Source organism: Periophthalmus magnuspinnatus, chromosome 11 (genome assembly GCF_009829125.3).
Source record: "Periophthalmus magnuspinnatus isolate fPerMag1 chromosome 11, fPerMag1.2.pri, whole genome shotgun sequence".
NCBI lineage: Eukaryota > Metazoa > Chordata > Actinopteri > Gobiiformes > Gobiidae > Periophthalmus > Periophthalmus magnuspinnatus.
Window position 1 is genome coordinate 22,977,749 of NC_047136.2, and position 17,286 is coordinate 22,995,034.

The window sequence follows — 17,286 nt, forward strand, 5'->3', positions numbered from 1 at the left end:
CCTTTAGTTAGCATCAATAGGGAATGTTGATGGCACCAGCTGCAAAGTATCAGTAAGTTATGTATAAATTTGATCTTTAAAACTGTCGTTTTTATCAGTAAAGTCACTCATAAATAGACGATGCAATTCAGGATTTTGTTAAGGCAGTGTGTAATCCAGGTTATTTGTAATCTATGGGGCCCACACATAAACTGGGGTACAGGTCATAGGTCAGTATTACATTTGAGTGCCTTTATTCAAACATAATCTGTCTGTAGTTTATATTTTGCCTGCATGTCCATTTTACAATTAATAATATACAAACTATCTACTAACATTTGATTTTTGTTGCAGTAAAAGAAATGCTTCGTCATAGTAAGTTTTAGATCTGTCCATGCCTAGTCACATTTGAATATGATACATAGCTTTCTTGTTTCGGGAGTTTACAGAGGTGTGGTTTAAATTAGTCCATCATCACATACAAACACGCAGTGTTTCATATTCCTCATTTTGTCCATCTTGTTAGTATAAGATCTAGTCGTGTTTAAGACCTGGTTTAGCCGAGGTCCTGGAATCATTTACCTCGTTTAGATCTGCTTGTACCTGGAAGTCCAGATATTTTTCTTAGTTGGTACTCAGTATGACTGTTCAGTACTTTGTAAGGAATTTGTACTCTGCATTTGACCCAAGGATCTATCTACAGATATTTATACTGCCAGTCAATAGTTTGAACACGCCATCTCATTCAAATCTCATTCAAATTCTCAAAGTAGCTATCCTTTGTCTTGCAGAAAAAATGTAGTTGTAGAGTTATTTAACTTTTTTCTTTATTACATAATTCCATATACAGTATCTTGCTTCATATATTTAATGTCTTCTGTGTGTATATAACATATAAAAAGAAATACAAATAAAGGAAAAAACACTGAATGAGAGCATGTGTCCAAACTTTTGACTGGTAGTCTATCTATATATTTGATCAGAGTTACATGAGGTTTTTCTTTATCTTATCATCATAACACAAAATACCAATGTTGTAACAATTTCCTGTATAGACTTTGACCACAAGAGGGCGCCGTTTGACTGAATTACAGCATAAACCACACATTCACTGTCGTGTACCTTACAAAATGTGAAGGATTAATACAATATATACTAAAATAAGCACCGTTACCACAGCAATGATCAATTTAAAACTAAATACGGTCCTTGGAATGGTGAAAAGTCCTCAAAATGTCACCTAGAACAAAAAAGTGAAACCCATGACTAGGTATAACATAAAAATGCTTTAAAACAGCTTATTTCCAATGTGGCTGAAGTTGAATTAGACTTAAAATGGAAAGTGAAATGTATCATTATGGTGTTGTGCAGTCAAACTATTTTAGAAGTAAAAAGAAACTATATTTTTTGTTTATAAGGCTTACAACATTTTGATCTTACAATAGTAGCTTAACCTATTTCAATATTTACCAAAGCTTTAACTCTCAAACAAAGTCTTGCACATGTGTGTTCTGTGGCTCTGTGCATTGCAAAAGTTTAGGATACTATAAGTCTGTAGAGTCTAGGATAATGTTTCTCATATTTCATTCATATTGCACATTTCATAAATAGTTTTCAAAGTACCACTTCATAACAATTGACTTAGTTAAAGTGACAAACATACAAGACAAGATGACGTAACTAGACCAGAGATCAGGACAAATGTAAACCAGAAACGCCTCCATTAAGGCAACCAAAACACTGACATTGAAATGAATTATTTTTATGAATTAAAATCTAAAACTTAACACATCTTTCCATAACATTGCCCTATACATGCCCAGTTTATATATTTAGAGGAAAAGTTAAACTATACTAATACTACATTTGGGTCACATGTCACTGTTCATGTAAACATCAGGAACAATCTGTGTTTAAATAGTGGTTCATCGTCTTTCTGAAGAAGCCCAGATGTGTTCTGTTCATCTGAAAAAATACACACGAGTGAGTAAAATGTGTCATCTTTAAGAAAGTAAAGTATTCATTTTAAAGTGTTTTAAAGGTGTATTACTTTTAGAAGGGTCTGCTACACCCGCTTGTCTCCATGATGTTCTTCCTTTTCCTGTAATGTTCCAAAGTAGGGCATTAAACTAACCTCCTTTGAGACAAATGGGCGACACCATCAGGCCAAGTTTCAGGTCAGATCTGTAGAGTTTGTCAAGGTATTTTTGAGCAATAATAAACATCCATAGTAAGGAGTCATTTAAATTCACAGCTCAGCACATTTCATCTTGAGTCATGTTAGATTAGAGTCATTTATTTAAAAAGTGACAGTGTAGGCTTATAAAATACATTAGAATAACAACCATACAAGCCAGCATTTCTAAGAATCACATTGCTCAGTTTTGTGTGGCCTGTCATTTAAGGCAGTGCTCATAACGTTTCCTTGAAAGAACTTGTAGCATATTTCATTTTAACAATAACGTTGACGTGGACAACTCCACCTACTGTCACGGCTTCTCTCTAGGGTAAAGCTGAGGCGAATTCCTGGTGCAGTCATGAGGCACAGCTGATCTGAGTCACACGCCCTAAACAGCAAAGCAAAAACGCTCTAAACCTACAGACCACAGCTACACTCAAGACAATATGAAGCTGCTAACAACGGTGCAATAAGGAATGGATGTGTACTTTCAAATCAGGTAAGAAATAAAACAGGTTTGAGTTCAGGTTTGTGTGCTTTATATGTTTGAGTGGTTGTGCTGTCTTTGGTTACTATGCCAAAAAAAACCCTTAATGAACGATTTTAAAATATGGCTTTTGACATTTTATCCTTACTTTATGTTTGGAGTACTTTACACATTGCACCATTGAGACCAAAACCTGGGCAAAGATTAAGATTAATTAGTCTGACCTAAATATATAATTACTTTTGCTTTCTTTGTCAAACATCAACTTAAAAATCAGCAGAGCTTAAATTCCTATATTATGCTAAATTAATTATTTTTGTTTTGAGCTTTAGGCCATGTTATAATGTTGTTACCTCCTCAAAAACAGACCTGAAGTTGTGTTTTGTTTCATACACACGTTTGAATAACTTTATTATTAGTCTATCTGCATCTCCAAAGCTCAAGATGCTCTGTTCCACCTTGTGATGTCACGAAGCAGTAGTTTAGCAGCTCCTTTTACCTCGTGTTTTCCATTTGAGCCAAATCAAAACTATGGTTATGTTTCTGATGAGGAAAAAACATAACATAGATCAGAAAATAGCATAATATGGGCCCTTTAAAGACCTACACCAAAGATTATATTAACCTAATGTAAACCCATGGCTTATTCATGATCATAGTCTCGAATTAGAATAGTAAAAATGTGTCTTTTCAGTCAAGAATGTGTGTGTGTGTGTGTGTGTGTGTACATATGAGTCAAACTGAAACTGAAGTCAGTCTGTAAAAGTAATTACAGCCTTTAGGGCATTAAAGTGTACCATGCAACATCTAAAAATCTAAAGCCCAACTATGTCTTGTTTCAGCCAAAAATAGACTAAAATAAATGTCGTAACGGTGGGTGTAGCGGACCAAAGAGTGCAGACTCGGGGCAGATTTACGGTGTTTATTTACAATGGTGCAGAAGACAGTTCAGACAGTACACTTATCACACACGGGGACAGGGAACGGGAGGCAGACCAGACGGGCGTAGGGCAGAGCGGGCAGGAGACATCCAGGGCCGGAGCACGACAGGACAAGGCGCGGGAACAAGAAGGACCGAGCAGGAGTAATCCAGCAAGCGGGAGCCAGGGCAGGTGACGGGAAACAAGCCGGAGACCAAGACAGGACAGGAGGCGAAGACACATGTCCGGCAGACAACGACAGCACAGACAGTGTGAGGACACGCAGACGATCTCGCGCCGAGTGTCTGGCCCCAGCTCCTCTTATTTTCCGCAGCAGGTGGAGGTAATTGCGCTGATGAGCTGCAGGTGCGCGCAGGAGGAGCCAGGAGCTCAGCCCAGCTCCGGCAGGTGAGGGAGGGAAGGAGCAGGACAGGAGGTGAAACGTGGAGCGGACGGTGCGGATCATGACAATAAAAGTATCTCCGTGGATCAACTTCCCATGTAGGCAATATTTTTAGCTTTCTATTTCCATGGAGTCATACAGAATATTACATACCGTATCTTTAAAGGTCCTATATTCTGCAAAATTGATTCATGTGAGCTTTAAGACATGTTATAAAGCTTTTACCTCCTCAAAAACAACAAGCTGCTTTTTGTCTCATTCACACATGTTTGAGTAATCCTGGAGTGTTTGGCTCTCTGCATCCTCAAACACAGCTCTGGGTGTGTTTTTGATGAGGAAATAACATTATAACATAGATCAGAAAAAAGCATAATATAGGCCCTTTAAATGTGTGAAAGTACATGGCTCTGAGTTTAAGAAAATGTAATAAATACCAAGGAGAAAACAACAGTGAATGAACTTGTTTGGTGTAGTTTCAGAAGCTGTGAGAATCGGCACAGTCATATCATATCATACCATTTGTGGTTTGGCTATGGTTTGACATAAAACTTTATAGACTGTTTTACAAATAGATACAAATAAACTTTCTGTTATGTGAGAATGCTGTGAGTTTCACAATAGGTAAATAGATAAGTTTTAAATGTTGAACTGCAAGTTGAAATGAAACTACATTGTTGGGGCATGTCTTTTTGCCAGTTGTTGTTTTGAAGATTTTTGAGCTGTGGTAGAGGAAACGTATACTGAGAAGTGTCTCACAACCCAAACAAGAAATGAAATAAGATGTGCAAAGATGAGATGTGAGGTTGTTTTAAAGATGTGTACAGAGCTGTTATGTAATGTAAGTAAGTCAGTCCCTAAATTAGTTATAACACTCAAGCATTAGCATTAGAACCTGGGTGCAGAAACGCTACCTTGATTTGCAACATCTCAAAGCATGAACTGGTGTTTGTAATTGATAACATTACTCAGTCTGCAATTAGAAAAGACACTGGTTTAATCAAACATGCATTTCTATAGACATATTGAATGTGGCTATGGACTGAACTGGCAAAGGCTCTGTACAAAACCACAGACAGGAAAATAGGTCAAACTAACATCACGCCATTATTTTTCACACTTAACTTCAAAATATGTGCGTATATGTGTGTGTGTGTGTGTGTGTGTGTGGTGTGTGTGTGTGTGTGTAAGAGAGAGAGAGAGAGAGAGAGAGGAAGGGGAGAAAGGGGAGAAAGGGGGAGACTAAAGAGGAAGTATGGTGTATTGTACTTTTGATGGTACACAGTGTACAGAGCTCAGTATACTATGATGTCTGTCTGTCCACTTTTGGTTCTACAGTTAAGTTAAATTATCCATTATTTTAATTATGTAACTTTTCTGGTCATACATGTGATTACCTATCTCCATGGAGACAAGGAGCTGATGCTACAAGATCAAGTTAAAGGTGAGGTTTGTGTAGAGGTGACCCTGCTCATAAGAATCCATGTTTATCAAATTATGTTGGAGCTATAAAACACTTCAAACTGAATACACGATATGTATGTTTAATGCCACACTGTGAAACATCGCAGGCAAACCAAAAAAATCTCTGGAGACAAGCAAGTTTGTGGATCCCTCTGTCCTGAGAAGTTACATAGTGCTCCTTTAAGATGCATAATGGAGGCTAATTAGACCAGGATTATCAGTTACCATAATGCGATATATTGATACTTTGCAGCTGATGTCATCAACGTTCCCTGGGGGTGTGATGCTAACCGGGGCACTGCTCTGTCTGAAGCTCTGTTATTCAAGTTAGACTTTAATCTGAGCTTTGTTTTAACACAATCTGACCAGAAAAAGCTGACTTAGCTGGAGCTACAACGGGCGAGATGATTTGTGCTGTTAAACAAGTGAGAAACAGTCACAAACTAGCTAGCATTAGCTAACAGTTTTTCAGTTATTCACACCTTTTTTGTTGAAACACCTAAACAGGACCATGAACCCTCACAGGCCCCTGAAAATGTGTAGTTTAAGTTCTTTTTTTTCTCTCTTGCATTTTCAAAAGATGTTAAAACTTTTTTTTGACAGTTTTTACTAATGTGTGCATTGTGTCGTCATGGTGACTGCTGAAAATTCCACCATAGAGCTACACAGAACACCCCCAGCGTGATGTCACTGCAAAGAATCAATACAAAATCAAAATAAATATATTAAATGTGAAAACTTCAGTTCCAGTAGTCTAATATGTTACTCCATATACAGTCGCTGATAAGCTTTCACCAAACTTTAAAGCCTTATCAAATTAATATTTCATTTCATTCAAAAACACTACGGTTAAATTAATGACAGTTTACAGTTGATCTTATGTTTTTGCAGATGTGAAGTCTCTATCAGAGGAAGGCCGCTGTCGACCGGAGGGATCCTAAGGTCTTATCTTTGACTCACAGACACTCAGATCAAAAGTGATTATTGTGAAACTGGAACCAACTGTGGGCCGAAGTGGGAAGTTTGAAAATAATGTAATATAGAACTCAAAGTGAAGGTAGAAGCTGCCAACACTATCAGTCAAATAGAAGAACTAACATAAGTAACTCTGAGCATCAATGTCTCTCGTTGTATTTTATGTATCTGCATTTCACTGGTATTCACATGTTATTAACTTTAACATTAGTACATTGAGTTACAAGTTAAAACAGTGCGCACTTTTAAATGTAGATTAGATAAAATAGTCACTTTTTAAAATAATGCTTTTCCACCTTTAAGGCACTCAAAATGCTTTATATCAAGGAACCACACACACATTCACACACACATTCATACACTAGTGTAAATAGACTCTGAGGGCGAGTTGGCTTAAGTGTCTTGCCCAAGGACACAACAACAGCATTCATCTGTGAGAACTGGAGTCGTTGGTGAGGTTTCAATGCCTATTTCAGATGTCTGTAGCTGATTAAGGATTTTCAGCATTAAAGTGCGTATGACACGTTAGACTATAAATTTCACAAAAACATAGTTCACATCATTACATTTAAGATCTTACTAATCTATTTTATTTTATATAACAACCATAATGTTAACAAGGCCCAAATTACTCAATAGTTATGTTTTGAACTCACTACTTCCTGTATTTTTCAACTTTTTGTTTTCTACTTTACTTCACAAACTGCCACTTGACTCGTGTAAAATTATGCTAAATATTCACCACCAAACCAAGTCATAATTAGAAAGATATATGAATCTGTGAAATGCACTTTAGGGTTGGGTTTAAATTCTACTGTTTCGAAAGCAAGGCAAGTTTATTTATACGGCACAACCCGAGCAGCAGCGTTCTGGATGTATTGCAGCTGTTTTCACAACATTAGAATTCAGTAGGATGTTACAATATGTATTTTTTTACGATTAATTCACAGCAATGGACACTGTGACCAACTGTAAAATCCTGAACTGTCTCACTCACTTTGTCTTATCGAGCTACACTTTTAGAGTACAGATTGAAATAACACACTTTTGCTGAAATGATCTCGTCATAATTACAATAATACGCAGCTTCTGTAAAACTCCAATGTTTCTTATACCATCTCGGATCTGTATTCCTAGCTGTTCAGAAAAGGTTGATTTTTGTCTAGCTTAGTGTATTGATTAGTATCTGGGTATCAATTCGATTTTTTTGACAGCCCTACCCTGCGTTCTCACTCGTAGTCACAAAATATAGTCACCACTCTCCACCCTGAGCTCTGAAATATCTTTTTCTTACTCTACCTTAACTAATTCTTCCACTGTCTCAGGGTCTGGTGACCTCTGCAAGATGGCCGACGATTACAGAGGGGGTCATGTTATCGAGGAAAACCAGGTTCAACCAATCAAACCTCAGGCCAACAGCGGCGCGCAAAGATATTTAAATGGTAATGAACAGTTAGAATACGTGAAATCTCTCATTATGTCTATGGTACTTCATATTGTTTTATTACTATAAACAACAACAAGTATTTCAAGATAATATGACTACTTAAATACTTATTCTGTGGTCTTTTATTACTTTTACAACAATTTTGACTAATTCCTGAAAATATGTTTCTAATGTTAGTGTTAGTGTTTATTTAAAGAGCCCGTATTAGGTTATTTTCTGATCTATGTTATAATGTTGTTTCTTCATCACAAACAGACCTGGAGTTGTGTTTTGTTTCATTCACACATGTTTAACACACAAACACTGCATATTTAGTCAGAGTTCTTCTCTCAAATAGAAAACACTCTGTTCCACCTTGTGATGTCATGTGCTAACACAGGAAGTGCTCCTCTGTGTTTTAAACTCCATACACCTTCACTTCATTTAGATCATTTCAGTCCTGGAAATGTCAATCTCTACTGAACTAAAGGTTAGAATTTGCTTGTTAACTTGAAAACTACCACTTCATGACATCACAAGGTGGAACAGAGCATTTCCAGCTTTGCAGATGTAGACAGACTAATAGTAAAGTGTTACTCAAACATGTGTGTGTGAATGAAACAAAACACAACTCCAGGTCTGCATTATAACATGACTTAAAGCTCACAAGAGTAAATTTTGTGTAATATAGGACCTTTAAGCTCTTGTTACTGAATAGTCTCTGGTTTGGTCTGTTTCAGGTCAGTGTGTTTTGTCGATATCGAGTGGAGTTTTAAACCCTGAATTTGACCTGGAGCTCTGCCGCAGTGGTCTGGAGATGAACGGCTTTCAGGTCAGTTCACAGGGTTAGCACTTGGAAACATTACAGTGTGTTAGACCAATCATTTCACCAAATATAGTATCATTTAAGATTATTCAAGTTAAAATCTTATCTATTTTAGAAAATCATTTGTATAAGTGTATAATTTTACTTCCTGGTTGGACCCGGGCGGCAGATATGACACACATAATGCCATAACTGTTACCTAGCAACCATGATTAGATTCATAAAACGTAAAATGACAACACCTTTATTTTGTTCAATGAAGGTTTAAACTGTCAGAAAATGCCGTCTTTGTACATAGAGTGCTGCATTTTGGATGAAAGAGCCAATGACATAGGTAGAGATATTCTGAATTCACCTCTACTTCCTGTATTTTCATACTTTTCTTCAGCTTTTTATAAATATTTTTATAAATAATTTTTATAAATATTAAGGATAAATATTAACCACAGATATTATGGCAAGAAACAAGGCAATGATTACAAAAAACATGAAACCTGTCATATCCGCTTATATTATTACTGTTATATAAGTCTTCTGCATACACAGCACCAAGAACAAAACTGGCTTAATGTTATAGTCATCATAAAAGAATTCAAAACAGAGGTGAAAGGTTTATACTTGTCTTTGTTATAAAATGCCACCCTTAGTTAACATGCAGTGCACTATTGAACTGGATTCACATGAAACACTTGATTATTGTCCTGACAGGAGGAAGTATTTAAGATTAAAGTGGTCAATCTTCAGACGTTTTACACACTTAAATGTATACATGATACTGATACATATTGGTTCATAACTTCTTTGGCCGGGGGTCTGCTACTGCTAGTCTCCATGGAGATGCTTTGCCTGGAATGTTCCACAGTTTGGCATTAAACTTTATATCACCATTAAAACCGCAGGACCAATTTACAGTAACTTTGCACAGCAAGATGGATTCTCACAATATTTGTGAATTCACAAATTCATGAGAAATTACAGAGCAGCACTGAGGTTTTTGTGGAAACCAAAGGCGAAGCACCAAAATGACCCAAAACAAACATGGCAATGCCAACAGACGAATTTCAGCCGATTTTGGCGTCAATAATATTTAGTTTGTGGAAAAACATGCAGAAGGTCAGAGAGGGGTGCATTTGTGGAGAGGGAAGATGTTTGTGCTTTTCTCTCAACTGAATATAACAAAAGTTAGATTTTTTGGCTTGTTCTGCTGTTGTGACGCTTCAACCAATGAGATTCAAATAATCGTCATGAGCCATCCCAGACTGACAATGTACAGAACTGAATTCAGAGGGACACACATATCAATATGAGCACATTTTGGTTACATTACAGACCCTTTTTCACATTTGTAACCATATGCAAGCTCGATAAATACGCTTTTAGCCAACTATGTGACATTACAGGAAAAACAACAACATCTCTATGGACCCCCGATCAGAAAGATTACAGAGCTGACCTTTAACTCTGTGTAATGTATTTTTTGCATATTTAACTAACTTTTATCATTATAAATGTATTTTTCACAGATTCCAGAGTCAGATTTGGAGGCTCCTCTGAAAATGGCCCTCACTGCTCCTTCAGTCAAAAGATACATCACCTTTAACTCCTCCCTGTTTCATTTCTTCATGGCTCCAGTGAGTTTGATATCACATCTTAGTGTTTACTTTATTTGAGTTTATACATTTACCCACACTGTTGTTTAAACACACTGTGAAATAGGTTTACCACATATAATACAGAAAATACAAAAATAAATGTAATGGTCTAATCCTGTAAACAAAGCAGATTTTTAGGTCTTTAGGAACTACATGTTTTACTTGAGCTAGCATAATGCCCTCTCTTCTCCTGTCATTTTGGCTGTTGACTCATTTTGGCTGTTTTTTTTGTTTGTTTTGTTTTTGTTTTGTTTTGTTTTTTGGTAAAGATGGTATTGTTTTATGTTCTGTTCAAAGTCTCATTGTTTTAACCTAACTCTCTATCGCCCCCTGTCTGCTGCTCAGGTGCTGTACATCATCCTGTGGTGCGCGGTCTTCTCCAGTCTGCATTCCTACATCACAGTCACAGATTACTGGGTCCTCTGTCTGTGCGTCAGCCTCGTCTCCATCTTCCTCACCACGGCCATCATCTTCATCCTCCACCGCAGCAACAAAGAGGTAACACAAACAATTAAAGCTGCATTATGTAACTTTTCTGGCAGAGGGTTGCTTGTTTCCTGGAAATGTTTCACAATATGCCATAACTTTTATCCATCTTGCATTTTTCAATAACAGGTATTTTTATTGCTTAAAATTACTAGCTTTTTCACTGTGAATGGGTCACCTCTCCACAGATCTAACCTGTCAAGTTTAAAGGGCTCACATTGCACTGTTGTCTGATCTTTGTGATAATGTAGTTTCCTCATCACAAACATAATCGAAGTTTTGTTTCATTCACACATTTAACTCAAACTCCACATATTTAGGCTGAGTTCTTCTCTCAAACAGAAAACACTCTGTTCCACCTTGTGATGTCATGTGGTGATACAGGAAGTGCTCCACTGTGTTTTTAAACTCTATACGCCTTCACTAGAATCATTTAGATAATTTCAGCCTATCTCTACAGAACAGAAGGTCAAAAGTAGCTGTTAACTTGAAAACTGCCACTTCATGACATCACAAGGTGAAACAGAGCATTTTGAGCTTTAGAGATGTAGACAGACTGATAATGAAAAAGTTACTCAAATGTGTGAGTGAAACAAAACAAAACTCCAGGTATGTTTTTCATGAGGTAACAACATTTTAACATGTCTTAAAGCTCACAATAGTCAATTTTTGCATAATAAAGGACCTTTAATGCCATACTGTCGAACATTATGGCGGACCTTCAAACAGAAAAGTTACATAGTGCACCTTTAAGGACAGAAAATGTTGCTAATATCCTTATTTAGACGACACTGTGTCTTAGCAGTATTGCATAATCTCATATTAACTACAATGCACATACAATGACTGATACATTGTAATTACATGTTTATTAATGCTTTATTAATTATTACTTTCTGTCAGATCAACATGAATTTGGACGTGAGGTTGATCGCTGTGAACGAGAGGCTGGTCAAACACAAGCTGCTCGTGGCTGTGGCTGATTGGGTCGAGAACTGCACCAGTAATCTGCAGGTGAACGTCATAATCCACATATTAAACTATGGGGTTTTAAAGAACAGTTTGAGTAAGAATAATGTCAATGTGTTTGTTATTTGTTTAGCTGTACTTTGTTTACTGGGACATATCGCACTGTTTGAGAGCTTTGACTGAAACCTTAGAGGAGCAAAATTATGAGTCACGCAACATTCAGGTGAGAGATTATCTCCTTTTATTCTGATTATGATGTAATATTTGTACCATCCCAAAGAATAAGTAAATATGGACATGATCATAGACAGATAGAAGAAGTAGTTGAATAATCCTTTACTTTTGTACCTGTGTAATCCTTCAGTCGTCCAGGTCTGATCCACAGTAAGAAAAATTCAAATCTGTCAACTGGACAAAAAGTTGAAGATGTGAAGTAATTTTGCTTCTTCAGTTCTGGTCAAATTGCTGGTGGACTGTGTCTTTTATCTGTCTGAAGGGAGGAGTTGACAGATTTGAACTTTAATTTCTTACTCTGTGCATTTGTGGTTGTAGTCAACTGTAATTAATTGTAGTGTTTTTTAGTGTGTTGAAATTGCACATAAATAATGCAGGAACATAAAGCTAAATACAAATATTATTACAAATATTGTTTCCCACAGGTGTATTCCTGTTTTTTTTCACTGTTTTAAAGCTACCATACATCATTTCATTAGATTTTTTCATTAGATGTGAAACCTGTTCCTCCCCTCCCCTTGGCCTTTGTTCAGACTCACCTGAGCCTGAACAAAGCCTGAGCTCTCTGGTCTTCTTCTGTCAGCTTTTTTTTTTACCTTCCTATATAACATAGTGAATATTCCCACTATTAAATGCATACTCTTATCTCAGTCAACTTAAGTTTTCAATTTTTTCAATTTTTTTATTATTGTTATTAATTATTTATTTACTTTGTAGAAGAAGCTGCAGAAGAGGATGTCCCACCTAGTTCTAGTCAGTGAAGTCCCACAGATCCAAACAGAGCCACAAGAGGGCGACGTGGAGCAGGACACAGATGAACACAGGCCTCTGCTGCAAGAGGAGCAAGAGAGCAGTACCACCTCAGACCAGAAGGGGGCGCACCAACCCACCACCAGCCTCAGCCTCGTCCCGGACACAGGGCTGTCTGCTCAGGTAAGGCTTATTACAAAAAAGATACATGAATTATTTTTTTTTATGTCCCACCTGACCCGGGAATTAAACCAGAGATCCTGTTGCTATGAGACAGGAGGAGTGTTAAAGACGCACTATGTAACTTTTCTAGTGAGGGTTCGACCACCTGCCATGAAGATATAACGTTCCACAATATGACATTACACTTATCTATCTTCACGGAGACAAGCAGGTGATGCCACGAGGTCATGTTACAGGTCAGACCTGTGGAAAGGCGACCCCGTTCACTGTAAGAATGCATATTTAATGAGGTATTTCTGAGTAACAAAACACATGCATTTAAATAAGTGCAAGCTAGTTTAATGCCATGATATTGAAAATTCCCGGCAAAGCAAAAACATCTCAGTGGAGACAAACAGCTCCACCAAAGAAGTTACATAGTGCATCTTTAACTTTTATGCTTTTCATCTACTGACAGTGATGGGAATGTATTTATTTACAGAAGAGAGAAAAAGACAGAAAATCCCACTCTGAACAAAAACATCTTTGGTTGAGCAGTTAGATCCACTGATCCACAGGTTGGCGGTGCAATTCCAGCTCCCACAGATGATTACTGCCATTGTGTCCTTGGGCACCCACCTTGCCCCCACTATCTACATGTATTGGTGTATGAATATGCGTGAATGGGTGAGTGGTTCGTTGATGTAAAGCGCTTTGAGTGTCTTGAAGGTAGAAAAGCGTTATATAAAAATGTGACCACTTACCATTTATTTTCCTCTCTACTGTGCAGTCTGAAACCAATTTTGATTTTAAGTAGTATTTATTTACTTCCCAACGCTGCTTCTTGATCCCATCCCTAGTTGAAGATTTCACCTCTGGTCTAGTCTCTTCCCTGTATTTTAAAGACCCGAGCTGCAGATGTCGAGCTGTGATCAGGAGCTGGACAGATGACCAAACTCATTAATATGCAAATATATTCATGAACCTTCAGAGCTTTCAATATTTCACTTTGAAGCTGGGGCCAAACATCTGAGGAGAAGGATTTTTTCATGAAATTTTGAGTTGCACATCTGCTCATATTGGAACAGATGTGGGATAACTACTGCTTGAGACATGCCTTGAGCTTTATAAGAATAAAATAAAAATAAATTAGATGGATTTATATAGAACGTTTTATGACATTCTCCCGTTGCCGCAGCTGTCCAGAGGCAACTACGCTTAAGTGGGATGTGGTTGTTATTCTTTACCAACGGCCTTTCGAAATACAAATCCACTGCAATCAGTTATAAAGTCACTGTCTTGCCCAAAACACAACACAATTACAATACAAGCAAATATCTATCTGTCTGTAATCTCTGAGGGAATTTGCATAGTTAATAATAATTACATTTTAGGACTACTCGATTACAGAAGAAGTATAAAACATTTGTGTCATAATTGAAATAGTTTTAAAAATGAAATAGAATTGCTATCATTTATTAGTAATGTTTTATAATTTACATTTATGATTAAAGGTGCATTATGTTACTCTCAGGAATGCTACACTGTATGTCTTGCAAGTGGTTTTATCGTCCTGGAAGACATACATTTTTACTGCTAGGGATGGCTCAGTTTCCACAGATTTGACTTGTAACTTGTCCCTGTGGCATCACCTGCTTGTCTCGATGTAGATAGAAATGTTTAAAGCAGACATATTGAGTCTGTGTCTGCTCTATAGTTGTAATGTGTGACATTTGTTGATCATTACGATACAATTTGCACATTTTTTATCGCAATATTAACCTAAAATGACTCCATAAAAGAAACAAATCCGCTGACTTCTGTGTTAGAAAACTGCGTTGCCCGATGGGAGCTCCAGAAAAGTCTCACAGTGCAGCTTTAAAGATGATAAAAACAGACAGCGATCACTAATTGTAGCTACGATCACATTATATTTAAACCCCCCTCTCTCCCTCTCTCCAGGTCAAAGCTCACCAGTTGTTGATGACCTACAGTGCCTTGTACATGAAGCTGCTGGTGTCTGAACGCTTGTCAGGACCGTCCCATTACAGGATGCGCCCCAAGAGGAACCACTGCACCACAGCTTCCCTGTGTCTGTGTCAATACATCCGCACCAAGATCCTGCGGTGACATTGCGATTACAAATGAACAATAATGTTACATACCTGATTGCTGTTATGACTAGATCCTGTTAAAATCCTTCAAAATCTTCACAGAGTAACTTAGACCCTCCATTTTATTCCTCTGTCCCACTGTCCATTATCTCATGTAATGGAAAATATATCTTAAATAAAGGTGCATCCATGTTTGAGAGTTTGCTAAATTAGTTTTAACTCGGGTTTATTGATACAGGCTGGATCACTTTCTGTTGATACTTTGCAGCTGATCATCATCAACATTCACCTGGGGTCTTAAGCTAACTGGAGGCTCTACTCTGTCTAACGCTCTGTTACTCAAGCTAGACTTTAAACAGCTTTATTTTGGACACAGGCTAGCTAGCATTAGTCAACTGTTTGTCAGCTTTTTTGTTGAAAAGGTGACAGTAACTAGCTAAACTCTAAACTGGTGTTTTTGTATTGTATTGTATTTTTTCTTTAGTTGTCAGACAATTTTAAAACAGTGTTTGCTATTGTGTGCATTGTGTCACCATGGTAACTGCAGAGCATTCCACTCCAGACAGACATGTAGAACACCTCCAGCGATATCACAGTATCAATTGGGGTAGATCTCTATGGAAACATGCAAGATAAAAAGATTGACATATGAGATCTGTACTTTACAATATAGATATTTTAATGCGATAAATATTTTACCTTATCGAAAACGGAGGGCTATTTTCCTTTTGTGCACATTATGATCTTTGTGAATCCATCCTTGTATTTGCACATTTGTATTTGTTCACAGTTGTGTCTGACTCTCTGCTCTACTGCTGTCGCTGCTGTAAATATTTATACAGACATAAATGTATATAAATGTCCATGCTGTAAATATTTATATGTCTGTGTACCCAACAATCTCTGCACAATGCATTTTTATTTACATTATTTGTTAAAAAACAAAACAAAACAAAACTGTTGTACATCATTATTGATAATTAAAATATGTGCATCACAGTAGATGACAGTAGATAGATATTCAGGTTTGAGCTTAATGTAATATATTATTTTGTTATAAATTGTTTTTTGCTATGGCAAAGGTCCTAATTTTTCATTATTCTGAAATCCACATATAGTTTTTAGTATTTGTTTGTTTTAAAAATTGGATTATACTGTAGATTTTCATGCACACTGGGGCAGTTATTACAGCACTGCCATATTAAGATATCACTGACATCTTGAGCCATATTGTATTGAATTTCTTACTGAAGCCTGCCCTCTTTTTCTTCACAAAATACAGTCGTAATGCTATTGTTGAGGTCCATATAATTTCCTGTCTCCTTGGTGACCACATGGCGTTGTCTCTCAGTTGTGGAGATGACAGCTGACAGGAACCACAGGCCGACTCTGTCACAGCCCCAGGGCATGCTGGGAGTTTGAGGCAGAGGCCAGGACGCCCGTAGAGAGAGACCAGGTCCAAGCATCTCTGACTCTGCAGTTAGCGCAGGCTGTTAGCGCGAGCTGTTAGCAGGAGGTTAAACGGACATCTGTGAAAACACCACACTGACACACACAGACTGGAGCAGAACCGGGACAGGACTCTGAACTGCTCCAATATGAAGCTGATTTAGACTTGGCCAAATGTAAATGAAAAGCTGTCAATTAAGATATGCATGCCAGATTAGGACAGATTTGGGATTTGAGTTTGAAATGAAAAATGTGGAAGCAACAAGAGTAAAAATAAACATTGTGAAAATGCGTGTGTGCTTTTCTGATTTAAAGCTACCATGTGTAAGTTTGATTTCCTTTACCAGTAGATCGCAGGTGTGAAACCTTGTCCTCTTCCTCTCACCTGGCCCCTCCCCCTGGCCTTTGTTCTGGCTCACCTGTGCTCTCTGGTCTTCTTCTGTCAGGTCGAAACTGGCACACTAACAGACAGAAGTAACACAGATACCATCTAGTGGTGACATGTGAGAATACAACAGGCCAGTCTAATTACAAATTGTGACTTTAAGGGTCATTACAGTTAAATTGACAGCTACATATATGTCACAAACAGACTTCATACTGACTTGTCTTGTTCTGACTAATGTACAGATTAGTCCAAAGTGTTTCTCGGTCTCTGAATTTATAATAATTTCATGCATTTATAAACTGAAAATAACTCAAAGATCAGCAGATTTCTTGTGCCTCAGAGAACAGATGGGTGTCATGTTAAATTTCTATAAATTTCGTCAGCTTTGCAAGTAAAAGACACAATGCTCTAAATCCCCAATAAAAA

At 37.3% G+C, this 17,286-nt stretch overlaps 1 protein-coding gene across 5 annotated transcripts; it reads left to right on the plus strand.

Annotated features, from left to right (window-relative positions):
- The first annotated feature begins 2,507 nt into the window (after window positions 1-2,507).
- LOC117378528 (transmembrane protein 268) lies at window positions 2,508-16,757 on the plus strand. Of its 5 annotated transcripts, none has more exons than XM_055225336.1 (11): window positions 2,508-2,657; window positions 5,377-5,409; window positions 6,321-6,371; window positions 7,730-7,846; window positions 8,571-8,662; window positions 10,180-10,287; window positions 10,654-10,806; window positions 11,698-11,808; window positions 11,897-11,986; window positions 12,715-12,930; window positions 14,872-16,107. In XM_055225336.1, exons 4-11 carry the CDS (start codon window positions 7,750-7,752, stop codon window positions 15,037-15,039), a joined length of 1,035 nt encoding a protein of 344 aa, XP_055081311.1. In that variant the 5' UTR covers window positions 2,508-2,657; window positions 5,377-5,409; window positions 6,321-6,371; window positions 7,730-7,749; the 3' UTR covers window positions 15,040-16,107. The 5 variants fall into 5 exon arrangements, with proteins under 5 accessions (XP_055081311.1, XP_055081308.1, XP_055081310.1 ...); XM_055225335.1 differs by having other exon boundaries at window positions 2,511-2,657; window positions 5,382-5,409; window positions 14,872-16,757; XM_055225333.1 differs by lacking the exon at window positions 5,377-5,409 and having other exon boundaries at window positions 14,872-16,757.
- The last annotated feature ends 529 nt before the right edge of the window (window positions 16,758-17,286 follow it).